Raw genomic sequence first — 26673 nt, 5'->3', positions numbered from 1 at the left:
TGGAGCCAGTGAGCCCTTGCTGACCAACCAGGGCTGAGGTGAGCTCGTTAATAGGCGTGGCTCGATGAAGCGCGGCTTGATTTCTAAGTGGGTTATAAAAGCGCAAGCGCCAAGAACTGCGCGGAGAGATTCACCAGGGAGAGAGAAGGAGTCAAACCTAAGAGAACTGCGCGAGGGAAGCCCTTTGATGAAGAACTGCGCAGAGGATCGCTTGGAACGATCGTTTGATACGAACTCCCGTTTGGTTTGAGAGCGTTCGGCACGCTATACACGCACGCAGCCTCCCCGCCCCTCGCATTTGTAAGGTCCGGTCGCGCGCCAACGACACCAGCTGCCTGCAATTCTTTGCGGCGGACCCGGAGCCTGGAACCATCTGCTTGGACCCTTCTCTTCCTTCCCACCACCATCACCCCATTCGTGTAAGTGTGTTTGTATTGTCCTGGGCGTGTTATATAAGAGTGTATAAGGTTGCCCTATGTCCTTTTATTTCCTTCTTTTGTATATTCTTGCCTTTCGTTTCCTCTTTTAGTGTAGTTAATAAATCATATTTGTTCTTCCTTCACCCCTCTTATTCTTTGGGTTTTCCTCTCATCCGGTCGCTTTAGTCTTTTCCCAATTGAATACCTGTGGCACGATTAGAACCGCTCAGAATCGGGTTCATTTTATTGCTAACGGCTCGAGCTTCGGATTGCTAAACCGCTCGGCAAAATTCCATCTTGTCCGTGGCTCGGGCAGAAGTAGCACCCTGCTTTGCGGCGGGGTTGGCGAAGGTATCTGGGACCCCATTGACCAGTCACTCTGGTCAACCTCAACCCCGCAAAGGAGCGCGATATCTTCCAGGACTCGGACGGCCAGTGTAATAGACGAGGGGATTAAACCCCCCTCGGTAAGGGGAGCGCCGTAATCTGAGATCCGCAACAATTGGTGTCAGGAGTGGGATTGGACCCGAACCTAATTCTAATCCATCTTAAAGAATTTGGTCAAAATTACGAGCGGCCGAAATTTTATTATAATATCCTAATTATAATCGTGCCATGGATGATCAAGGCGGTCGGATGCCAGTGGGGGAGAATGAGGAGGTAAATGAGGAGTTAGAGTCGACCCAGGACCCCAGGGAGGAGATGGGGGAGATAGAGGAGGAGGTTGAAGAAGGTGCGGTAGAGGGGGTTGCAGGCGCACAAGATGGCGGCACCTCGCACGTGGTCGCGGCAGCACAAGATGGCAGCGCCTCACACATGGCGGCGACGAGGGCCGCGCCCGCTGCACCAATGGGGGTGGGCGAAATGCAAGCCTTCATGGCCCAATTCATGGCAAAAATGCAGAAAAAGAACGACAGTATGGACAAGGTGGGAGAACAATTGGAACGAGTGGGAAACCAAATTGGGGGCCTAGAAGTCAAATTTGGGGGATTAGAAAACCAAATTGGGGAATTGAGGAATGATATGGGAAGCCAAATTGGGGGACTAAGGAAAGAAATGGGAGAAATGAGGGCTGATAGTGAGGGAATGGAAAGTAGAATGGGGGAGCGATTAGAAAGCCAAATTGGGGGGCTAGAAGGCAAATTAGGGGGCTAATTGGAGGACGTGAATGGCCAAGCCCGAGAAATTAATGAGGGGCTAGCGAGGGACAAAGCCCGGTATGAGGCAAGGGAGTGTGAAAGGGAAGTTAACCGCAGGTCGGGCGGGAAAAGCGCATTTGTACACGACGAGGTAGCGCGGTGTGAGAAGCGCGGAGAAAGCGAGGTGGAGCAAAGCACAGCCGGGTGGACCGGGGTAGAGATCGCGACCCGGGGTATGGGGAAGCCGACGACCACCGAGGTAGAAAAGGAAATTTTATTCGAACCAGCGGTCGTCGAGGGAAAGGGAAATGAATTAATTATAATGGAAAAAGAAATTAAAATCGAAATAACCGAACCAATAGTGGAAATTGGGTTTGACGAGACGGACTTAAAAAACCACTCGCGGGAGGAAAAGATGGAAATTGTGCAAAGTCCGTGTCCGCATCGTGATGCTGTGCTTATTAACCAGATAAAAAGTTTGCAGGTGGTGGAGGAACGAAGAAGAGGAAGCACCCAGGTGAGTCGGGCTGTGTTTGGTGCAAAGAGAATTTTCGCGCGCTTGGGATGCAGGTGTAACCCGGGCTCTCGTAAAAGGTCCATGGTGCGCTGTGTGAATGGCAATGGCGCGTGTGAGGAAAAGGTGTGTGAAGGTGAACGGCGCGCGTGTGCGAATGACGACAGAGTATGGGAGTTATACCGAGTGCGAGAGTGAATGCACATCGGAGTGTGGAAGTGGAACGACGAGTGATACGGAGAGTGAGATGGATGAGGAGCGGGTGCGAGGATGCACACTTGGAATGGTTGAGCGTGTGCGAGGAGGCATACCTGAGTTGGTGGTGGAGCGCGTGATGGGGAGTGTTACAGGGGATGTAACGGAAGAGTGCACGCCCGTGGTTGTTACGGAGTACGTAACGGGGGAGAGTGCACGCGAGAAGTGTGCGAACGACGAGTGTGCGCCAAGGTGTGTTGTGGAGTGTGCGAACAGCGAGTGGTGTGCAACAGGGAGTGCGGTGGTGGAATTGACGGAGTGTATGGGATGTATGAGCAAAGAGCGGAACGCGTGTGGATGTGAGCATGCGAGTAAAGCATCGACGTTGACCGGGACAGCGTTTAGGCTGACGGATAGCCGACGCGAGCCCTCGGTCCGTGCCGGGCTTTGTGTACTGCGGGAACCGGCGAGGGTCGTAATCACAGCGGTTTCAAAAGAACCGCCGTGCACGATTCGGGCCGGGCCCCGCCCTGCACGGTCGATTCCGAGCTTTGCTAGGCAAAGCCACCGGCCCGGTTCGAGGGGAGGTAGGAGGGGTCGGAACGGCGCCCCCTTGTGGTGGCGGCGCTCCACCCGGGTAAGGCTGGGCCATCGCTCAGGGGAGCGCAGGGCGTTGCGCCGGGATGGTGCTTGGAGCCTTGGCCCAACCAAACCTCCTCCCTTGAAACGAATGCCGGACGGACCCAACCAGCAGGAGACTGACCATCCGTACACATAGCCGGCTTTTCGAAGCTGAGCTATGGAAATGTATTTCCCGCACCGAGGCTCATAGTTTAATGGACGATTGATGGTAGCAGTAGTGATGGCGAATGGTAGCTTTACCATTCACCTCACATCCCGGGCACATGAGCAATAGTTTATGGGGTTATGGCGGTGAAAACCAAGCCAGGGAGGGTTTGGATAATGATAGGGATTTAGAAAGATGACCATAGGTGACATGAGATTTAAGTAGTGACATGATACCTGTAGTAGGGGACGCAGGTAGATTGTATGGATGTTAACGACGTGGGGTGTGCAATAGTATAAGGGAAGGCGGGAAGCACTAAGTTAGAGGGAAAGCCAGGTAGATCAGATGATGCAGTGTGTGTGTAGGAAGTGATTGAGCAGAGTATTGTGAAAGGTGTGATTGTGCATCGAGTTGAGTGTATTGTATTGAGTGAATGCGCCTGGAGGGAAGGAGGGTGCAAGTGCCACCAGGTGTGCAGGTGCCACCAGTTGTGCAAGTGCCACCAGGTGTGGGCACAAGGTGTGCAAGTGAAAATACAGGTGAATGGAGAATGGTTGCATGAAATAGATGGTCTGGAGTGAATGGAGTATGGAATAGATGGTATGGAGTATGGAATGGATGGTGTGGAGTGAGTAGTGTGGAATATGTGGAGTGGAGTGGTTGGTGCGAAAGGAGTGGATGGGGAAGGATGGACCCCTTCACGAGTACCCGGGGAGGGTAGTTTAAACGTAGGTAGAGGGAGTAGGTAAATTGTGGTTGGATATTGGCAGCTGTGGTGCGGGTAGTTGCACGGAAGAGTTGTGTTGGGTGCATCAGTGAAATGAAATCGGCTGGGCGTGTGGACTGTTAGTACGTATGGTTAAATGGGCACTCCGCCACTGTTAGTCTGTCGGCCAGGTGAGGCCGCAGGTAGGCTCTAGGAGCCAGTAGTGTTCAATGGGGCCCGAGGATCCGGAGGACGGACCCGGGTAGCCCGACGCCAGAGAGGGCGGTAGGGGGTGAGGGCGCCAGAGGGCCTTCCCCAGGTAGGTTAGGGTGAGGAGCAGGTAAGCTCGGGAGAGAACGACAGTGGCGGAGGTGTGCAGGTGAGCGGACCTGCTGGGAGCGCCACACGACCCAGCCCTGAAATTGTGCGAGGGCACAGGGTGAAGAATCGGGGGAGTGAGACCCCAAATTGGTGAGCACCACAGTTTGGTCAATGGGAGTTCGGTTCTTAGAACCACATAGTGTAAGATGGCCAATGGTTTTGCAGGGAAAGTACCCGGGTAGTGTAAAGAGTGTTAAAGTCATTTAGAAGCTAGTTAGGATTGTAAGTCTCTTCGCACCATCTGCATCCACTCACCAAGGTGATAGGACTCCACACCACCGTTTGTTGCAAATGTCTGGTATGTAAGACGCATAATGACGTGGGGTTGACATTGTGCTCATTGTTCCATCTCTTCCTCCTTATGAGGGATTGATGGTAAATTCGGAATAGAGGGATTAATGAGAAATTGGGATTGATGACGAATTTGGTATAGAGGGGAGATATGGGAAGACAGGACGTTAGCGACGAATTTGTAAATTGTGTAAATACGGGGTAGGGGCAAGGGTAGATTAGGTGACAGGGGGGGAACGTACGGTAGGAACAAGCTTTCTCGGCTCGCTCTCCTGCGCACCTCACCTCTGCATTACCTTGAGTTGATGTGTACCCTTGCGATCTTGCCCCGCTGCTTGCTTGTCCTCTTTCCCCCACTCATGGATTTGTTTCTTTTGGGCCCGGGGGGAGTGCGCAGGTGCCCGCAGTTGTGTGCCCGCACCCTCGCTGCTGCCTGCCTGGACCGGTACCACACTTATGGACCACACGTTGTTGTGGCCGAGCACCACCATATGGACCACAGGTCTGTGGCTGAGCACCACATTCATGGACCCCACGTTTTGGGGCCTGGCACCTCTGCTGGGGACCGGCCATTGTGGCCAGGGAGATCTTGCTTGCGGACCACGGTAAAGGTGGCACCTAAGCCATGCAGGTCGACCACCTTCGTTGGCCCCTGCTGGCCATAATTAAAGAAATGGACAGGTTTTGTGCCTTCTTTTTATTACTAAATAGGCCGCAAGCAAAGAAGTCGTCCAGAACCATCGGCCCAGCAGAGAAGACGTCGCAAGGCATCGTTTATTGAACTGTGATGACTGTGCACCGGATGGTGCTTTTTGTGCATATTGGTGCTTTTTGTGCATATTGGTGCTTTGGTGCTTTTTGCAAATTGGTGCTTATTGGTGCTGGAGGTATCGGTGCAGTGCAGTGTGTGCCTTTCTCCTTTTCAAAACATCTTCTTTTTGTTTCCCAAAAGACAGGTCCTGGGTTCGCGTTTGTAAATACCAAATAGTGTCTTTGTAAATAATGCTCCCCACCGTCGATGTTTAGTTTGAGAATTAATTCCATGATTCGGTTATCCTGTGGGCGTGATTCAGTTAGATAGAATGCAACGCAGCAGGCGGGACATACTTAGTTGTAGTGCTGTTAGCTAGATTCAAAATCCCGTCTCGGAACCGTCTCGATAAATTTTCAATTTTCATAACGGGATCTCGGGTCGGCTCGGTTCCTGACAAAGTAATACATAAAAAAAAAAAAAAAAAAAAAGGCTTCAAAAATAATGGAATTTCATTACAATATATAAACAACAATGAAAAAAATTCATTTCTGATGTTGAGTACTTAAATTCCGACTTAGCTTCCATTTACCGGGATGAAATAAAATACACCGCCTACATGCAGATGATCGGCCACCGCTAACGCTAAGCGTTCAATATAGCGTGCTTACCGACCTGACGCACGTCCCACTACCCGTCCCACTACCCAACTTATCAGGCCTAAAGTGGAGATAAGATAACCAAAATACTTTCACATTCAAACCGTCAAACCAAACCCGCCCCCTCCACCCCCCGAGGCCCGAGTCCTTATCTTCACAATTGTTATCGCCATGCTGTCTTATCATATTCGTTATCTTAAACGCCAAGATAGAAACAAATTAACTAAAAAAGCCATTGAAAAGTTTGAATGTGAACCCATTCTGGAATCTTGAAGTTAATTCGTACAAAACGAACATTAAACTCATTTTTTTCAGTCTAACACGATGGATAATGACAACATAAAGTAGAGCGAAAAGCGATGTCAGGAAATAGTGTACTTTATATATTACGTTTTAGCGGTTGCCGAAGACGATAAGAAGAGGCAATTTCGTTAGGTACAAAAGGTTGTTTATTGTACAGGTATCTCCAGCAACTGCTAGCGAACGGAAGTCGTAACGGCTTATAGAAAACCAAGAACCCTCTTCGGAGGGCGTGGCTCCAACAGCCGCGCGTGCGTCATGACGACACAACCAAACGTCCGTGTGCGTGGGTTCGACCAAACATTCGTAATGGTAACCGTCACATGCGGATAAGTTAACCGCGACATGTGAATAAGTTAACCACTACAACGTGTACAATCCGAAATGCATTATAGGCTTATAAATATGACTTAAGAAGTGCATTGTTTGTTGACAAGGGGAAAATCCTGGAACAGTGAGTTTACTTTATCTATCATCGTTTGTGTCAGTTCAGCTGCACTTGCGAAAAATGATGCTTGTGCAGAAGCAGAGTAATGAAAGCAAGGCTCAATAAATGCCTCTATTATGGAAAATATCTGCAAGAAGTTGGAATTTTAACTGGGATTTTTTTACCGAGAAATTGCGTCAGTCAATTTATCTCGGGACCGTCCCGAGACCGTCTCGAAAGCCGAAACCGCCGGGATTTCGTCCCTGTCTCGGATCGGTTGACAGCCCTACTTAGTTGTTTTAAAAAAATGTCGCACTCAGGGTGAAGTTAATAGTAGAGGGTTACCACACCTGAGTGTCACACTAAGTTAAAGTTCTTTCGGGCCGGGACGGCCCTGGAGGTAATGAGAGTGCAGTGTTGTGGTTTTTAGAACCCTCCACTTTGTAAATATCTGTAATATTCCCTTATAAATAATCCCCTGTAAATATTCCCATTTTTGGTGTAAAGGTCAAAGGTCGCACCCTAGTTAGGCCACGAGCAACACGTAGCACACCAAAGGCTTCTTCTTTAGTTATTTCATTAGTATGTGTTTCAGGTAAGGATCTGTTTCAAATAGTTGAATCTGCGTTGTATTAATCAAATAACCTAGGCCCCTTCAATTATCCCCAATCTCTCTCTCTTTCCAAAGTGCCAGTAGCACCTTCAACGGGGCTTGTCCTTCCCAATGCTGCCACATAATCTTATTGCCGTCGTCGCTGCCTTAGCGCTCGCTCCAAAATCCATTGAACTTGCGGTCGGCTCGAGGAAAGAAGGGGCGGAGCCAAGGGAGGAGGTGTGGCCTCGCCCACAAGCCGTCGAGGGTGGAGCCAGTGAGCTCTCGCTGACCAACCAGGGCTGAGGTGAGCTCGTTAATAGGCGTGGCTCGATGAAGCGTGGCTTGATTTCTAAGCGGGTTATAAAAGCGCAAGCGCCAAGAACTGCGCGGAGAGATGCGCCAGGGAGAGAGAAGGAGTCAAACCTAAGAGAACTGAACGAGGGAAGCCCTTTGATGAAGAACTGCGCAGAGAATCGCTTGGAATGATCGTTTGATACGAACTCCCGTTTGGTTTGAGAGTGTTCGGCACGCTATATGCACGCAGCCTCCCCGCCCCTCGCATTTGTAAGGTCCGGTCACGCGCTAACGACACCAGCTGCCTGCCATTCTTCGCGGCGGACCCCGGAGCCAGGACCCATCTGCTTGGACCCTTCTCTTCCTTCCCACCACCATCACCCCATTCGTGTAAGTGTGTTTGTATTGTCCTGGGCGTGTTATGACTATCTCTTCTCCTTCTCCCTCCTTTTGCTTTAAATATTTCCCTATTGATTCTTGTCTTTTTGCAATTGTTGTTTTCATGTATTGTTATGCATTATGTTTTGCACTCTGTCAAAGCGCCTTTGGGCTTCTTGAAAAGCGCTATACAAAATAAATTTATTATTATTATTATTATATAAGAGTGTATAAGGTTGCCCTATGTCCTTTTATTTCCTTCTTTTGTATATCCTTGCCTTTCGTTTCCTCTTTTAGTGTAGTTAATAAATCATATTTGTTCTTCTTCACCCCTCTTATTCTTTGGGTTTTCCTCTCATCCGGTCGCTTTAGTCTTTTCCCAATTGAATACCTGTGGCACGATTAGAACCGCTCAGAATCGGGTTCGTTTTATTGCTAACGGCTCGAGCTTCGGATTGCTAAACCGCTCGGCAAAATTCCATCTTGTCCGTGGCTCGGGCAGAAGTAGCGCCCTGCTTTGCGGCGGGGTTGGCGAAGGTATCTGGGACCCCATTGACCAGTCACCCTGGTCAACCTCAACCCCCGCAAAGGAGCGCGATATCTTCCAGGACTCGGACGGCCAGTGTAATAGACGAGGGGATTAAACCCCCCTCGGTAAGGGGAGCGCTGTAATCTGAGATCCGCAACAATATATATATATATATATATATATATATATATATATATATATATATATATATATATATATATATATATATATATATATATATATATACACACACACTAGCTTGGTTCGGCTCGCTGCGCTCATCCTCACCAAGCGTTGTTACTGAGGAACGGGCTTATTTTAGCTGAGAATAATGACTGTACCTGAGTTGCTGTGTTGTCATGATTTACACCAATCATAATACAAACAATTATTTTGCACAAATGTATTTGTTATGTTTGTGATATTACATTTTTATAAGCAATTTAGGTTGAAGATTTTTTTTTCAAGAAAGAACCCCTCAGCACATACATAGGGGAGGGGAAGGTGCAGACAGGAAGTTTGGGACGATTACACCTCACCACCAAGTAATTCAAAACACCTCACCACCAAGTAATTTAAAACACCTCACAGCCATAAAACACGTAATAAAAGCACCTCACCACCACGAAATTAAAAACACCTCACCACCACGAAATTAAAAACACCTCACCACCACGAAATTGAAAACACCTCATAAAAACACCTCACAGCCATAAAACACGTAATAAAAACACCTCACCACCACAAAATTAAAAACACCTCACAGCCATAAAACACGTAATAAAAACACCTCATAGCCATAAAACACGTAATAAAAACACCTCACAGCCATAAAACACGTAATAAAAACACCTCACCACCAAGTCATTTAAAAACACACCACCAAGTAATTCAAAACACACCACCACGTAATTCAAAACACCTCACCACCACGTAATTCAAAACACCTCACCACCAACTAATTCAAAACACCTCACCACCACGAAATTAAAAACACCTCACCACCACGAAATTAAAAACACCTCACCACCACGAAATTGAAAACACCTCATAAAAACACCTCACAGCCATAAAACACGTAATAAAAACACCTCACCACCACAAAATTAAAAACACCTCACAGCCATAAAACACGTAATAAAAACACCTCATAGCCATAAAACACGTAATAAAAACACCTCACAGCCATAAAACACGTAATAAAAACACCTCACCACCAAGTCATTTAAAAACACACCACCAAGTAATTCAAAACACACCACCACGTAATTCAAAACACCTCACCACCACGTAATTCAAAACACCTCACCACCAACTAATTCAAAACACCTCACCACCAAGTAATTCAAAACACCTCACCACCACGTAATAAAAACACCTCACAGCCATAAAACACGTAATAAAAACACCTCACAGGCATAAAACACATAATAAAAACACCTCACAGCCACGAAATTAAAAACACCTCACAGCCAAAAAATTAAAAACACCTCAGCCACAAAATTAAAAACACCTCACAGCCATAAAACAAGTAATAAAGACACCTCACCACCACAAAATTAAAAACACCTCACAGCCACGAAATTAAAAACACCTCACAGCCACGAAATTAAAAACACCTCACAGCCATAAAACACGTAATAAAAACCTCACAGCCACAAAATTAAAAACACCTCACAGCCATAAAACACGTAATAAAGACACCTCACCACCACAAAATAAAAAACACCTCACAGCCATAAAACACGTAATAAAAACACCTCACAGCCATAAAACACGTATTAAAAACACCTCACAGCCATAAAACACGTAATAAAAACACCTCACAGCCATAAAACACGTAATAAAAACACCTCACAGCCATAAAACACGTAATAAAAACACCTCACCACCACGTCATTTAAAAACACCTCACCACCAAGTAATTCAAAACACACCACCACGTAATTCAAAACACCTCATCACCAACTAATTCAAAACACCTCACCACCACATAATTAAAAACACCTCACCACCACGTAATTATAAATACCTCACCACCACGTAAATATAAATACCGCACCACCACGCAATTCAAAACACCTCACCACCATGTGATTTACAAACACCTCACCACCATGTGATTTAAATTTGTGATCTCCGAAAGTGCTGCATATAAAAAATTGAGACATGGCTCATTGTAAAGAACTCTCCATAGGGAATAAAATATGTTAATGATGATGACAATGGTCCCTCCATTATGATGTCATAATTCGACAAGTACAAACCTTCATCCAATCAAGATGAAATTTCTTGAGCATTATCTCGGGACAAATTGGTGGAGAAAAAATAATAATAATGACGTCATTGGTTACGTGGGTCGGCCGCCATATTTGTTTTAACACAAAAGCCTTAAAAACCACTGAAAACATCCTGGCGAGGGTCTGCAATCTCCGATTGCTCTTTATAGTTTTCCCTGTTTTGTCTCCTGTGTCCCTAAGTCTCCACCTGCTGGAGCATCAACAAGGGGTGAAATCCATTTATAAAATCGTTCCACATTTCATGCGTACTCTAATATTGATTGCATATACATACAAAGTTTCATTTAAAACAAATTATGCACGTAATTGCATTTTCGGTATTTGACCTGTTGATCCCAGGGGGCAGCGGCAAAAATGATACTGCTCTTGCACCTTCCTTCCTGTCTGTGGTGATTATAACTACCAAGTTTGGTGAATTTCTGCACAACCATTTAGGAGGAGATAGCATGATGGACAGACAGATGGAATCGACTACAATATCTCCCAGTTTTTCTCAAAAAGCGTGGAGATAAAAAAAACAAATAATAATAATTATCCTTCTCAAACATTGTCCGATTACTAACTAGAAAATTACCTTGCTGAGAATCTATCGGACCAGCTGATGGGATAGCTCCTGCTCCAGTGGGCTTAGTGGCACAAGGCTTCTGGCTACGCTGATCATCGCTGGGTCTTGCCTCCTGAAGAGATTCCACAGTCTGCAGTAGGAAGGAAAAAAGCCATTTTGCATTGTTCTTCATTGCTTTCGTTTTAAACTACAATCTTCCTTCCTGCATGCAATCCCTGAAAGTTCAATCTCCACTTATATCAAATATGGGGGTCAACAACAACACCAACAACAACCAACTCAGGCTGACCTTGCTCAGGGCATGAATACTATCCTGAACCGGGGGTAAGCCAGAAGGCGAGGGGCCAAAAGATCCTGGACCAGAAGATGGGGGCTGGTAGGACATCGAGGAACCCAACTGCGTGGAGGAACTCAAGTGCCCAGTACCTTGAGGTTGTCCTTGGATTAGGCCTAACAAGCCAGCCTCACCCTCTGGTGAAGACTCAATGCCAGGGGCTCCACCTGGGCCAGGTCTTGGCTCAGCAGATGCAGCCATGGCCTGAGATGCACACTTCTAAACATATCAGGAGAGATAGGGTAGGGGTATGGAGGGGAGAATAAATTGTACTTCGATGTTTATTCTGAGAGAAGTATATCTTTTAAAAGCATATATAATTAGATTAAATAAAAGCTGACAAAGAGCAGAAATAATTATGCACTACCATAATTATAATACAGGAAGTGGACAAAAACTATATTAAATGCCTGGGTAAATGAGGGACACCAAGCAAAAGCTTCCACACAGGTGTGGCCCATGTGTTAATTAAGAAAATAACATCCCAGCATGATTGGGGTCATGCAAAAAAAGGCTGCACAAGCATGGTTGCCTAAAATTATGGCTAGCATGGCTGCAAGAGGACACCCCCCAATAAACCCATCCACAGACCATGTGTGGTCGCCCAAGGATTGATGAGCACGACATTGATGTTAGCCATATGTCATGGCCTTCTCAGTCAAGATCTGAACTCAATCAAGCATTTATGGGATATCCTGGAACGATGCCCGAGATAACGTTTTCCACCTCCACCAAACACGTGTGTTCATTGATTTTCTCGTGGAAGAATGGTGCCGCATCCCTCCTCCTGCAGAATTCCAGACGCTCGTGAACTCCATGCCACTGGCACAAACAGACCGTACTGGCTGCACATGTTAGCCCAATGTCCTATTAACTAACTTTACATTGAGGTTTCCATTTTTTTTGTCCACTACCTGTACATCAAAATACAGTACCATAATCATAGTACAGTACCATAATCATAACACATCAAAATATTAATGTATGGGGTGTGAAAATCATTGCACCAGTTTGAAAGGGATTTTTTTGATTATACCTAGATATATTTAATCAAGAAATACAGTCGTGGCTAAAAATATTGGCACCCTTGCACTTTTTTCAAATAATTCACAATTTCTTCCCAAATAATGTTGAAATTAAAAAATATTTTTGTATCCACATATGTATTTCTTTATTTTGCAGTGGAGCAAAACAAAAAAGGCTGAAAAAATTACTAAATTTTAGCTTATTCCACAAAGAAATCCTAAAATGGCCCAGACAATATTATTGGTACCTTTTAGGAGTGGTTAGAAATAATTAGATTTCAAGCAGGTGATTCTCCTTTACTTTGGAATTTAACTAGCCTGTGGTGAGTTGCAGGTGCCTGCAATATAAAAATCACCGATTCAATCAATTTGAATAGAGAAAAGGAGTCATTCTGCTGTTTTGTGTCACTGTGTGTACCGCAATGAGCATGGAGAAAAGAAAGCAAACCAGAGAACTGTCTGAGGAGGTCAGAAAAACACCTGAACAACCCAAAATCCTTCTGGGAGAATGTCCTGTGGGCAGATGAGACCAAATTAGAGCTTTTTGGTAAAGCACATCATCTCTATGTTTACAGAAAACAAAATGAAGCCTTCAAAGAAAAGAACACCTTCCCTACAGTCAAAGATGGAGGAGGTTCAGTGATGTTTTGGGGTTGCTGTGCTACCTCTGGCACTGGGTGCCTTGAATGTGTGTATGGCATCATGAAATGAGGAGATTACCAAGGCATTTTAGAGCACAATGTTGAACCCAGTGTCAGAAAGCTGGGTCTCTGTCGAAGGTCATGGGTCTTGCAGCAGGACAATAACCCCAAACACACTTCAAAAAGCACCCAGGAATGGTTCAAGACAAAACACTGGACTGTTCTGAAGTGGCCAGCAATGAGTCCAGATCTAAATCCCATTGAACACCTGTGGGGAAATCTGAAAACAGCAGTTGGGAGAAGGCACCCTTCAAATCTGGGCGAACTGAAGCAGTTTGCACAAGAAGTGTGGGCCAAACTGCCAGTAGAGAGGTGGAGGAAGCTCATTCATGGCTATAGGCAGCGCTTGACTGCAGTTATTTTGTCCAATGGCTGTGCTACCAAATATTAAGTCTCGGGTGTCAATAATTTTGTCAATGCCATTTCTTTTTTATTCTCTGATTTAAAAGGATATATTAAGTTCTGAATCATAAACAAAGGTTCTGTAATATTAACAGTGAAATAAAGAATTGTGGATACCAAAAGATTTTTTAATTTCAACAATTTTCTGGAAGAAATGGTGAAATATTTGAAAAAAGTGCAAGGGTGCCAATAATTTTGGCCACGACTGTATGGATATCTGCCATAACCCTGAAAAAAAAAAAAAAAATTATAATAAAAAAAATCCAGAGGCCACGATAAAAAAAATTGAGTAACAGAAGGGAACATCTTTTTCCATTCACTGACCCACCTACACTATGGGACCAATCAACCCAAGCATGTATTCCCTCACTGCAGGCAAAAAGAAATAAATGGAAAACCTGACACCCTATATCATTTGCAAAGCCCAGAAGCGCAAAGAAATCACATTAGTGGATCATTACAGCAATGTTCCTCTGTGCAGATCGTCTACCACCCACACATGACGCTCCACTATTCAGACTTGTACGTATGAATGAATACACCAGGTTCTGTATTGGCAATCGATGTCCTGGAAGTGTCAATGTGGTAATGGGCTTTATCGGCTGGAAAATTAATTCTGGACAGAAGCACTAAAAGAAAAACGCTGCCACGCAGTCCCAGGTGGTAATTTGCAACACCCTCTTTTAAATGCCAGTTCAGTCGGCCAATCGGGCAGAGTGGATAACCTCCCTTAATCTCCCAAATTGCGGTTCAAATAAGAGCCTAATTGCACCACAGAAGCAGAGTAACCTCATATTGATAATAAGCAAGTAATTTATTTTTGGCAAACAATGAACGACAAAAAAACAAATGTCATAAAATAAATAATGACTGCAACGGTGGAAAACAAAAGCATTTTAATGGTAATCACCAATTTCAATGCTATGGGCCAGCAAGTGGGTTTAAAAAAAACAAGTCAGGAGACGACGATGGTTCACGAGCAAGCGGTATTCAACGACAAAGGACGGACTATAACCGAAACAGGCCCGGACTGGGAGGTCGTGGGCCCACGTGGCAGGTGCCGGCCCCCGACATGCGGTGTACATGCCTATTTACAAAGGGCCCCAATGCGCTGCATTATGAGGTTAGTTAGCTACACAATACCAAAAATTCGGTTCGATTCCGACAAAAAATTTGACCTTTGTGACCTTCAAAGGTCAAAGATTCTGAAATTTGTTGCAAAACTTGTATTTCATGATGTATGTGATAATATAAGATCATGTACGACATTTCACCCTATCAGGAAGCGAACAATGTAATAAAACCATCAAAAATCGACTTTTCTAAATTTCGTGCCCTTGTGACCTTGACCTTGAGGCGAAAATGAAGAATCGAGCTCCGTGGGGCTAGACACATGGCATTGGCCTAACCAAATACCGAAACCCCTGTCAGATTCCACCAAACCCCTCGGAGAAGATGTAGCTTGAACTCGATTACCCCCTAAAAAGACATCTTTTTCAGGCGTCGCTCCGCCCACAATGGACGCAATATGCCCACTCTAGGCAGGACACAACTAGATCATGATATCAACCTCCCACCCAAGTTTCATCAAGATCGGATGATATCATCGGGTAGTTATGCTGCGGACAGACAGACAGACAGAGACAGACACACACCAATGACGAATATAGTGGTCACTCTGTTAGATAACGCATGAACCAAAAACAAGAGGCAAGAAATTAAATCAAATGGCGGAGAATGTTTTTTGTAGAAAAAAAAGATGACGAGTAAAGTGAGGCTGGCTGAGATTATGAGAGCAGGGCATGAGGAGTAAACCGGGAAAAGCAGATCGGGGATGATGACCGTTTCAACCAACGCTGCTTACAAGACCACAGTGGTGGGTGATTATCCTTTAGTGCAGTGGAATCACCCTGGGGGCGTCAGCAGTGTGCAGTGGGGCACAGTGGGCTTGGTCAGGAGGGCTTCAAAGGCATTCAAGGCACAGAAACCGCCTCAGTGGTGGCAGTATTGTCTCATCGAAACGATGCAGGAGCCCTGGGGGTACAAAAAGCATGCAAGTTAGCCGGGTGAGAGACTTTGTTGAGTGTCAACATGGTACAGTCTAAAACGTTACTGATGACCACAGAATTGTAAAGAGCAAGGGAAATGTCACCAAACCCAAATCACCACTTCAAGTCTCATGCAGGTCTGTATGCACATAGCTGTGCCAGTGGATGCCAAATGAACCAACTGCAAAAGCTGTATGCGGCGACAACTCTCGACTGCTTGGTCTCACTTATAATGTTGTGAATTTCCCACTGCTTAACGCCCACCACCCATTGCCCTCTAGAATCTCCCCAACTCCCCTAAATCTCTCAAAATCTCAATTGCCAACTGTCACTGGTCCATCCCATTAAAGTGTCTCTCCCGTTGCTACACACTTTAAATTGTCTTTTTGACCAAGGTTTACGCTTAATTGAAAATAATATGAAATCGTTATACTTAACGATACATTTTTGTAACAATAACATTTATTAGTTGCTTATACGAGTATTTTTTTTTGTCAACCACAACTCCAAACCCAAGTGTTCCATTAAATATTCCACATCGCTTGTCAGTTCCACCAGGTGCAATACCAATGATTAAATAATAATTTCCAGAAAATGCAAAGGGACAAATAGGCAAGAGAAACCAGCAAAATCTGCAAACCCATCCTTTCATGCAGAACACAACTCGTTACCTCATCCATTGAAGGTGGATGGAGGTTATGTTTTCACCCCAGTCTGTTTATCTGTTTGCCTGTGAACAAGATATCTCAAAAAGTTGTGGACGGATTTGGACGAAATCTGGCGGAGAGTTCGTGTATGTGACAAAGACGAAATGATTAGATTTTGGTGAAGATCCTGATTCTACTAGTAGAATTTTTAAGTGATTCTTCACCATTGGGAGATAGGGCTAAAAACGATAAATAGCACGATATCTCAAAAAGATGTGGATGGATTTGGACGAAACCTGGTGGAGATGTTGAGTATGTGATAAGGAGGAGTTGATTGAATTTTGGTGAAGATTCGAATCCGGATCCGGATCAGAGAATTTTAAAGTGATTTTTCAAAATTGAGTGATATGGTTAAAACCGATATATAGCACATCTCAAAAAGTTATGGACGGATTTGGACTAAACTTGGTGGATCGTTTGGGTGTGTGACAACGACGAATCGATTCGATTTTAGTGAAGATCTGAAAATGGATTCGGATACGAGAATTATTTAATTTTTAAGTAATTCTTCACCATTGAGAAATCGAGAGAAAAGCGATATATGCTATCGGTCAAAAGTTTTAGAACCCCTCAATGTTTTCAGTTTTTATTTAAATTTAAGCAATTCAAGTCCAGTGAATAACCTGAAATGGTACAAAGGTAAGCAGTAAACTGCTCGAGGTTTAAAAAAAGTTTAGGTTAGCAAAAACGGGAAAATAATGTAAATTGCATAGTTATATTGTTAAAAAAAAAAGGCCTTCTTCAGGGAACAAGTAATGGGTTAACAACTTACAGCTGTTCTGCAGCAATGTAAGTAAATTAAGCCTTGAAAGTTGATGCAAACAATTCCTACAGGCGTCCCAACCTCTGCTGATTACTTGATTACAAACCCCCTCCCCTGTCTGTGCAAAAGCAGTCTTGGAACAGACTGTAATTACACCCTCTGAAGCATTATTTGGACAATATTGCACTGCAGGAAGTAGTATATTGCTATCATAATGGCAAGAAAAAGGCAATAAACAAAGGAAGACAGACAGACTATTAAAACACTTAAAAGTGTAGGTCTTTCCTTTGGAGAAATTGCAAAGAAAGCCAAGGTGTCAGTGAGTAGTTTCCTACACCATCAAAAAGCATTTGGAAACTGGAGGAAACTCTGCCAGGAAGAGGTCTGGCAGACCCAAAGCCACAACAGAATCAGAAGACAAGTTTCTGAGAGTCAACAGCTTGCGTGATAGGCGGCTCAAAGGACAACAGCTTCAAGCACTCCTCAAAGTAAGCAAGTCTCAGTTTCAACTGTGAAGAGAAGACTTCGAGCTGCAGGTTTGACAGGTCGAGTGGCAGTAAGAAAGCCATTGCTAAGATGGCAAAATAAGAAAAAGAAGCTTGCCTGGGCCATGAAGCACCGCCAGTGGACTAATGAAGACTGGAAGAAGGTCTTATGGACCGATGAATCAAAATTTGAAATCTTTGGTTCTTCACGCAGGGTTTTTGTACGCCGTCGAGTAGGTGATAGGATGGTTCCTCAGTGTGTGACACCAACTGCCAAACATGGAGGAGGAAGCGTGATGGTCTGGGGCACTTTTGCTGGATCCAGAGTCGGCTACTTGCACAGAGTGACTGGCACCCTGAACCAAAAGGGCTACCACAGCATTTTGCAGCACCATGCAATTAAAAAAAAAAAAAAAAAAATACCCATGCAGCACCATGCAATACCCTCTGGTATATGCCCAGTTGGTCAGGGGTTCATCCTACAGCAAGATAATGACCCTAAACACACCTCCAGGCTATGTCAAAACTACCTTCGAGGAAAAGAACAAGACGGGAGGCTTGAAATCATGGAATGGCCAACACAGTCTCCAGACTTAAACCCCATCGAGCTGGTTTGGGATGAACTGGACAGAAGGATAAAAGCAAAGCAACCTACAAATGCAACACATTTGTGGGAAATTCTGCAACAGTGTTGGGAAGAACTTCCTGAACAATATTTGATTTACATTGTAGAAAAAATGCCACGAGTGTGTTCGGCGGTTATATCTGCAAAAGGTGGCTACTTTGTTGAGTCAAAAATTTAAATAAAATTTAGTTAAACAAAATGATTCTATGATTTCTTTTTATTTTTACCTCCAATTGTTTATTTGTTCTATGCTTAATTTCAGAGTACATTGAGACATTAAACTGCATAAATTTCAATAAAAACTAAAGAAATTGAGGTGTTCTAAAACTTTTGACCGGTCGTGTACAACATGATATTTAAAAAAAAGTTATGGACGAGTTATGACGAAACTTGGTGGACAAGTTGGTTAGGTGACAAGAACAAGCCGACTAGATTTTGGTTCAGGTCCGAATCCAGATCCGGCCTATAAGTGGGATACAAAACGTAAACTGTTCAGCCTGGCGGAGGGAGGTACGTGCTCTACCAAGTGCCGTTCTAGTTTGTTGTATTTTTCTTCAAACAATTACTTTTGCTTCATAAACTTTGTAATGCCAGTCATAGGTAAACAACAATGGATGCAAAGTTATAGACTTTTGCAATCGGCTTTAAGCTCTGTTTTGTAAGAGATTGAAGAAATTTGTGTCTGGCAGTAATCTCTTGAAGTGCTAGGACCCACTTGCATCATTCCGATACTCCAGGGTTCTGGAAGCGGTGTGCACCATACATTTTCTGGCATGGAATTGATGGCCTTGTCATTGCAGCAATAAACTGGAATGGCACTTGGTAGAGTGCATACCTCTGCCAGGCTGAACGGTTTATGTTTTGTATCCCATTGATAGGCCAGATCTGGATCCAGACATGAACCAAAATCGAATAGATTTGTTCTCGTCACATAACCAACTCATCCACCTAGTTTTGTCATAACTCAAACACAACCTTTTTTAGATATCAGGCTGTATATTGTTTTTGACCCCATCTCTCAATAGTGAAGAATCACTTTTAAAATCCTCAGATTTGGATTTGGATCTTGACACCAAAATTGAAGCAATTCTTCCTTGTCAAACACCCAACCTGTCGACCAAGTTTTGGTCGAAGCCGTCCAGAACTTTTAAAGATATCCTGCTGTATAATGGCTTTTCGCTCCATCACTCAACAGTGAAGAATCACTTGAAAATTCTCAGGTCCGGATCCGGATCTTCACCAAAATCTAATCTATTATTCCTGGTCACACACCCAATGTATCCACCAGATTTTGTCTGAATCCATTCATAACTTTTGAGATATTCTGCTCACAGACAGAGCCAAAAAGACAGATAACAGATAGCGGTGAAAACAACCTCCTGGTAGCGGAATTAATAACATATGAATAAATTTTGATAGCAGAACAAAAAGTTTCATTTTACATTACTGCTCCTCTTTTCTGATCGTGACGAGTCATATTTATTATTATAGCGGTCACAGATCAATGAAGAGCTCAAATGATTGAGAGTGGAAGTCTGCCAAAGTTACAATAGTTAAAAAAAAAAAAGAAGCAGCACAAAGCTGTCAGCAGACAAAAGAGGCAGAGTTATCAAGAAGAGACAAGATTATCGACACACCATGAGATGGCAATTGGCAGAGAGTTAGAGTACTGGAGGGAAGAGCAAATATACTCAGAAGCAATTTAAGAAACAAAAAAGGTTTATTCTGGGAAGGTACGTCAACGTCTATCAGGTCTGTATTGTGCAAGCCATTTTTGAGGATTATTTGTCCAAGGAATGTTCAAAAGGTTCTGGAGATTACGTGTTCATTGACATCCTATAGCCATTGTATTTTGCTCATTACAAACTTACATATATACATATTATATGCCATTAGTTTCATTATTCCGAAATAGCTAATCAGAGTACAATCATAAAGTTTTCAATGTAGCAAAACTGTTGATCTTACTAAAATTGAGTATCAAAATGTCTTCACTTTTATGCAACAAAGGCGCCAGCTTCAAAGAAATCCACGAATGTATAGTAGCTGTCTCTGAAGAAAGAGCACCCTCATTTTCAACAATAGCGAAACAGGTGCCTGACCAAGCATGGACACGTCCCATGAAGATTAACCTAGGTGAGGACAGCTGGCTGATACAATCGACTCACAAAATGTTACCCAGGTATAAGGATTAATCAGGGGGGGGGGGGGGGGGGGGTTGCCAGGTCAAGGTTATCATAATATGCAACAATCCACAACAAAAGTAGCATTTTCACCATTATGCACAACAATTGGGCATGTCCAAAGCCTCATAGTAATTAGGGTCCCCCAAACAATCAGCATTCAATATACCGGACTTTCAAAATGACATATGAACGAAAATGAAGCCTCTTGCGCATGTGTTGTCTGTGCATATTGTTACGGACTAATGATTGTGGTTATGAGTATTGCTGTTGTTAAGTGTTCGAAGTATTCTAGATATTATGCTTAGTGACTTAAGGGAACGGGTTGTTGTGAGTAAAAGATTTAAAAGCGCTCCTGGTGCAATGTGGAAAAAATCCGGATCGAGACCGGAAGAGGTGGAGCGAAGAAAAGGGAGGTGGGAGATCGGAAAGGGACGTGGTGGTGGAGGCTCCGGGCCGAGCGCTCGACGTACAGTGCGGGGGAACCTTGCGTCCTTAAAAGCGAGTTCGGTCAATAAGAAATATCGCCGGAGTGCGGGGAGCCTGTGTCGCCGGGTATTCTCAGCAAGGTTCCGGAGGATCCAGACCTTGAGAACCTGGGTTGGAGCGAAAGCCGCCCGCCATTCTGGCCACGCGAGCACCCTGCAGGGAACATGCTTTCGTCGTGTCGGCTGGGCATTATTCCCTAGTGGATTGCCGGGAACGGCCGTGCCAGAGAGGGGTACGTGCAAATTCTACGGAGGCTCGCGGGTTGGACCGCAACGTGTACATCGGAGCGAATCTTTGTGAGGTTCCTCTCCACCGCGGTGTTGCTGGGGGCTGAGCACGTGACCTCGGGGTCGTCTCGCTCGTCGACACCTCAATTCGAATCTTTGTGAGATTCCTCTCCACCGCTGTGCTGCTGGGGGCTGAGCACGCGACCTCGGGGTCGTCTCGCTCGTCGACGCCTCAATTGACCATCGGGCCTCGCCTCCCCGAACGCGGGAGCTCACAGAGACATTGGGGCTTCGCCTTGGAGTGGAGCAGAGACATTGGGGGAGGTGCCGTGAGTGTGGGGTTGAGGGGCTTGATAAGGATATTATCGTAGGATTTGAAAGTAGGGGTGATTGCCCCATTGCTGTATGGCTCTTTGTGTGTGATTGCCCCATTGCTGTATGGCTTGCCCCATTGCGGTATGGCTCTTTGTGTGGGATTTATAATATATTATGGTTTGCTTATAACCGGGTGTGGTTGCATCATTTGACTCGACTGTTTCATTTGCTGGTTCCAGTGAGGTATAAAAACATCTTTCTGCCGGGGACCCTCTCGGGGTCCGGAGGTCCACCGAGACCAGGGGTAAGGCGGGGGAGGGGAGACCCCGTAACAATATTCAGCCACTCACTTCTGCTAGACAGGGTGCTTTTAACCTGCTGTTGCAAGATCAACATGTGCAAGTCAAACAGTCTTTTAAACATAATTCCCAGAACTTAGACAAAAGAGTGGAAATTGTTGTATGCCTGGATGCAAATCGGACTCACGGAAATATAGGTAATGCGAGAAATATAGCTAATACGAGAAATATAGGTTGTAAACTTATCCTGTGCATTCACAAGCCCCAGATATAATCTTCCCATCGGTGCTAAGAATCACCCAAACCAGATAGATGGTCTCCATCAGGGAAGTCCGATGGTATATCCAGCTCCCATGTAAATAGCTGGCACAACCTTTGTGTATTTTCATGTTGTGACGATATTCTTTGTTGAAAAGTTGGTGAGCATTACTTTGTTGGTAATGACACATAGCATAGTCTTTCCAATTGCAGATGTCCATTAAATAAATCGCCAAGCCGGCTATGTTCACAGGAGACACTCCCACAAGGTTCAAAGTCCACTGAATGGTGGCAATGGTCGAGGGTTTGAGTAGCACGTGCCAGAACACAGTTCGGGACTTGTACCGGTACAAATCATCCTGAGAATGCAGTATAGGCAGCTGTAAGATCTCAACTCTATCGTCAAACTGTGGCACAGCTCTTTCATTTTGCAGAGGCACACCTCTTTCTCTCAGGTACTTTTCCAAGTATTTTCAACTCATTTTAGAAGCTTTGTAAGCCATTTTAGGCAACCATCTTTATTTTGCATCCAATCTATTGTTATGTGGAAATGGGGGCTGGATGGGGACTTGCGGGGGGAGGGTAGGTCCATAGATAGACTGTGTAGTACGATCCATGTGTTTCAAGTAGCGTTTAGATTGCAGGGACCTGTCAGAGTTAGTCGTTTGCTACACGTGATGCTGAGGAGGCAGCGTATGGGATTTATGGACAGGTTAGACATGAATTTCATGGGACTAAACACCTAATGTTGTGGACAGGGCTAGTTGGTGAGATTTCCCATGAGAGGCACATGTGTCAGGTGTGCAAAAGGCCATCACGATCTATCTGGCCAGTGTGTGTCATGGCGGCGTAATGTGCTGTGGAACCAGAAGCACCAATGTGTATTTATTTATATTGGCGCCACCCCATGGGCGGGACAGTGAGAGGGGTGTGGTTTCTTTTTCCCTCCTCGGCACTCTGCCGAGGAGGAAAAAGAAACTCAAGAGACACAGGCGAGATGAAGACGAGGAATAAGGTGATGTGAGATAGAGATAAGGAAGCCTCGTGTAAAAGGAGCACATGAGAGCAAGTGTTCACCGAGTTTTGTGAGGAGTCTTATTGTCGGTCTCTCTGGAGTTGTTGGATCACCATGTGTTTTTGGATGGCCTGGAGGAAAAGACGGAAGGCAGAGCAGGAGGCCTCGCTCTAAAAAGGACAAAGGGCTCCACGAGGACTGGTGGAGGTTAATAGTCGCTGGGATTCTTATGAATGAATGTCATCATGCTCCGTTTGACTTCCGGCCTCTTGGGAGCTATGCGTCACTGTCTCTGTCTGTCTGTCTGTCTCGTCACTGTCTCTCGTATCGCACCTGGTTTCCGAAGCAGGCTCCTTTGATTCTGGCATTCACCCTGCGCATCAGAGAAAAGGGAAGTCTCACCTGCATTATTTTTGTTGTACAAGCGTGATCTGTGGTGCCCTTCGTGTGATAGGTTTTGGTTTATTTTTCATCATTGTACAGAAGTTTGTGTGTTTCCATTGGCCTCTGTGTCTTTTTGATTTGCTTGGTTTGTTCTGTTTTTGTTTATAGTATCTTGTTTACCCTCTTCCCTGTTTACTTTACAAAATAAATCATTTAAAAGATAAGAACGTGTTTGCCTTCGATTTCGGCCCAATTCAATGATCCTTGGGGAACGGTAAAGTTACAATTCATTGAACGCTGTGCAATAAAAGACCGCTTGGGCCATCTCCCGAGACTAAAGGTCTCGGCGCTGAGTGTTCTGTCTTAACGGAAGCGTCAGACATGACAGTATACATGAGCATGTCCCGATGGCCACTGTTGCTTGGGTTTCAGCACATGCACAAAAAGCATTCTGGGGTGGATCGCAACATTTTGAAAGTCCCATATTGACAACAACTCCTGGCTTTATGTCGAGAACTTCTTGAACTGTTCAATGCCTGTAAAGACAATATCATAATTGGGTGTCTTGTAACTGGTGATGTAATGTGGTTTCACAACTGGGATCCCGGAACCCAGCGACTGGCTTTGGAAGTCAATTTTGAAATGTGGTTTACCCAAGAAAGATCATGGCTGATAGTGAGACAGAGAAATTTGAATGGCTAAACATTCCGGGAGGCTTGTAAAGAAAGTATATGGGGTGGGGAAGTGTGGGCTGGAGGGGGAAGAGGGTTTGCTAGATTGTCCTTTTGGAGAGAGATAGTGAGAGTGTGAGATTTGTCAGGATTTAAAGATGTATTCCAAGTGTTGTTCTTGATCCCTTGTGTTTCCATTGAATCCATGCAATGGAAGCACAAGGGATCAAGAAGTTTTATACACAGCCATGAGTCCACAAGATCAGAAACTTGATTTTCTGGGATGCCAAGGAAAACCTACAGATTGATTACATGCCTCAAAACTACAATTACAGGACATTATTTCACTAGCCTCATGCTAAGATTGCAGCAGACAATTAAGGACAAACACCGAGGGATGGTGACCAGAGGTGTGCTCCTTCTCCAGCACACCTACCTGTGCACAAGACCCATGTTACAAAGACCGCCATTCTGCTTGGAAATCAGCCAACATCACAGCATTACATAAAAAGGAGGAAAAGATCATCCCCTAAACGACAGACCTATCAACTTACTTCCAATCATCAGCAAGGCCATGGAATCCATCCGCAATTGATATGAAACCCTTCCTTTTCTCCAACAGCCTCATCTCGGATTATCAATTCGGATTCATACCTGGTCACTCTACCTTGGGCAATGGACATGCTACTTCTACTCTCCCAACAATGGATGGAGGTCCTCAACATCAGACAAGAGATCAGGACTGTCTCCCTAGACATATCTTGAGCTTTTGATAGTCTGGCATCCTGCCTTGCTCTCAAATCGGTCTGCCTTTGGCATCCAATGCCAGCTCCACTATTGGATTAATGACTTCCTCTACTCTCATAGCCAATGTGTGGCTCTCAACGGAACCCTTTCTTCTCCTCTCCCTGTCAAGGGTGGAGTATCCCAATAGTGTTCTCGGCCCCATGCTATTCCTAATATTCATCTATGACCACACTGACTCTGAAAAATCCTTGTTATCTCTTTGCTGATGACTCCACACTCTGCCGTGACATCTCTCATTATTTTGACAGACAGGCAACAGCCTCTTACTTCTCAAACATTGACAAAAATCACAAACTGGTCAAACACCTCGAATATGTCTTTCAATCCTAAGAAATACCACACTCTCATTTTCTCTCGCTCTCTCTGAAAGGACCGTTCCGCAAACCACCTCCCACTACCCAACAATTTATTCTCTCAACAACCCTCTCAAAGAGGTTCATTCACTCAAACTCTTGGGTCTCACTCTCAGCAATGATCTCTCTTGGGCAAGCCACATTTCAAAGTTGGCCTCCAGAGCTAGACGCTGACTGGACATCCTATGTCATGCAAAGTTGGTTGTTCCTTGGCACACCTGAGCTCCTATCCACTTACAGGGCTTTCACCTGCAGCTTGATGGAGTACTGCTCTCCCCTCTGAGCTCAAATCTTGCACCGCTTGATGCCCTGGAAACCAAGGCCTTCAAGATGATTGGAACCTCTCCTGTTTAAGCTGAGTCTATGGGCCTCTCACTTCGCCATTGCCGACAATTTGGTGGTCTCTCTATCTTCTTCCACCTCATTTCTGGTCTTGCACCTTCTTCCCTCTCCATGCTCTGCCCCCCCCCCCACCCCACCTCAAGTATTTGCAGCATGCACGCAGTCCACCAGCAACGTCCTCTTAGTGAAACTGCCTTAATCCAGAACTACTGCACACCCTCCACTAATTCATTCCTCTTTTTCCCACCTGTGGAACCACTTTCCACACACTCATTCTTCCCTCCAGGTCTTCAAGACAGCTGTTCACCATCATCTCAAGTCACCCTCCATCCAAAACCATGATATTTTCTACACCCATTAAGTCACCACCACCCCTTCAAAAATTTTCTTATGTATCCATCTTGCCCACCCTTGCGTTTGCCCATACCCCTCATCGTTACTTGCATCTCTTGTTTGTCCATCCAAATCTACTTTCTTCCTCCACCCTACTGTTGGAGTTTCCCCTTTCTCTTGCTCTTCCCTTTGTTATGTTGTGTCCTGATCTGTTCTGTGTCGCAGCTCTTCCATGAGGCTAAACCTTGTATAAAAAATAAATAAATAACTGGATTGCTCCCAGTACAACTCAGACATGCCTTACATTGACTGTTATCTTTGTTGACATTTGAAATTCCACTTGCATGGCCATCGATGAGGAAATAACTGCAGCAACCAAGAGAGACATGGCTGAAAGAACATTTAAAATTTTTATGTTTTACTGACAGATAGTCTGAAGGACAAATGTGGCAAGTGCAATTAAGATAATGGACACTGATTTGAAAAATGTTGGCACGTTTTGGACTATTGTACATCATCTTACTATAATTCACCAAATGTCCGTCCGTCTGTCCGTTCGAAGGTACCGCAAAAACGGCTGAACCGATCGCAACGATATTTTGGGTGGGTAATCCGAGGACCCCTGTGAGTAAAATAGGCTATATTGTTTTTCCAATTTTTCCAATTTTCCCGTTTTT

The 26673-nt window shown here is 44.7% G+C and overlaps 1 protein-coding gene across 3 annotated transcripts in view; it reads right to left on the bottom strand.

Moving 5' to 3' along the window:
- Positions 1–26673, bottom strand: part of LOC137428089 (SWI/SNF-related matrix-associated actin-dependent regulator of chromatin subfamily A member 4) — a 155443-nt gene that overhangs the window by 97473 nt on the left and 31297 nt on the right. For 2 of the 3 annotated variants that reach the window (XM_078776859.1, XM_068118032.2), the window contains exons 2-4: positions 15557–15726; positions 11520–11783; positions 11240–11360 (exon numbers count right to left, since the gene is read on the bottom strand). In XM_078776859.1, the coding sequence (XP_078632985.1) occupies positions 11240–11360; positions 11520–11765 (367 nt within the window). In that variant the 5' untranslated portion in view covers positions 11766–11783; positions 15557–15726. The remainder of the gene's footprint in view (positions 1–11239; positions 11361–11519; positions 11784–15556; positions 15727–26673) is intronic. The other variant, XM_078776863.1, reaches the window with a different exon arrangement.

The sequence above is a fragment of the Myxine glutinosa genome, chromosome 1 (genome assembly GCF_964187855.1).
Source record: "Myxine glutinosa chromosome 1, kmMyxGlut1.1, whole genome shotgun sequence".
NCBI classification, from domain to species: domain Eukaryota; kingdom Metazoa; phylum Chordata; class Myxini; order Myxiniformes; family Myxinidae; genus Myxine; species Myxine glutinosa.
Note: the sequence above shows the minus strand (reverse complement) of the source record. Positions and strands in the feature narration are given on the sequence as shown.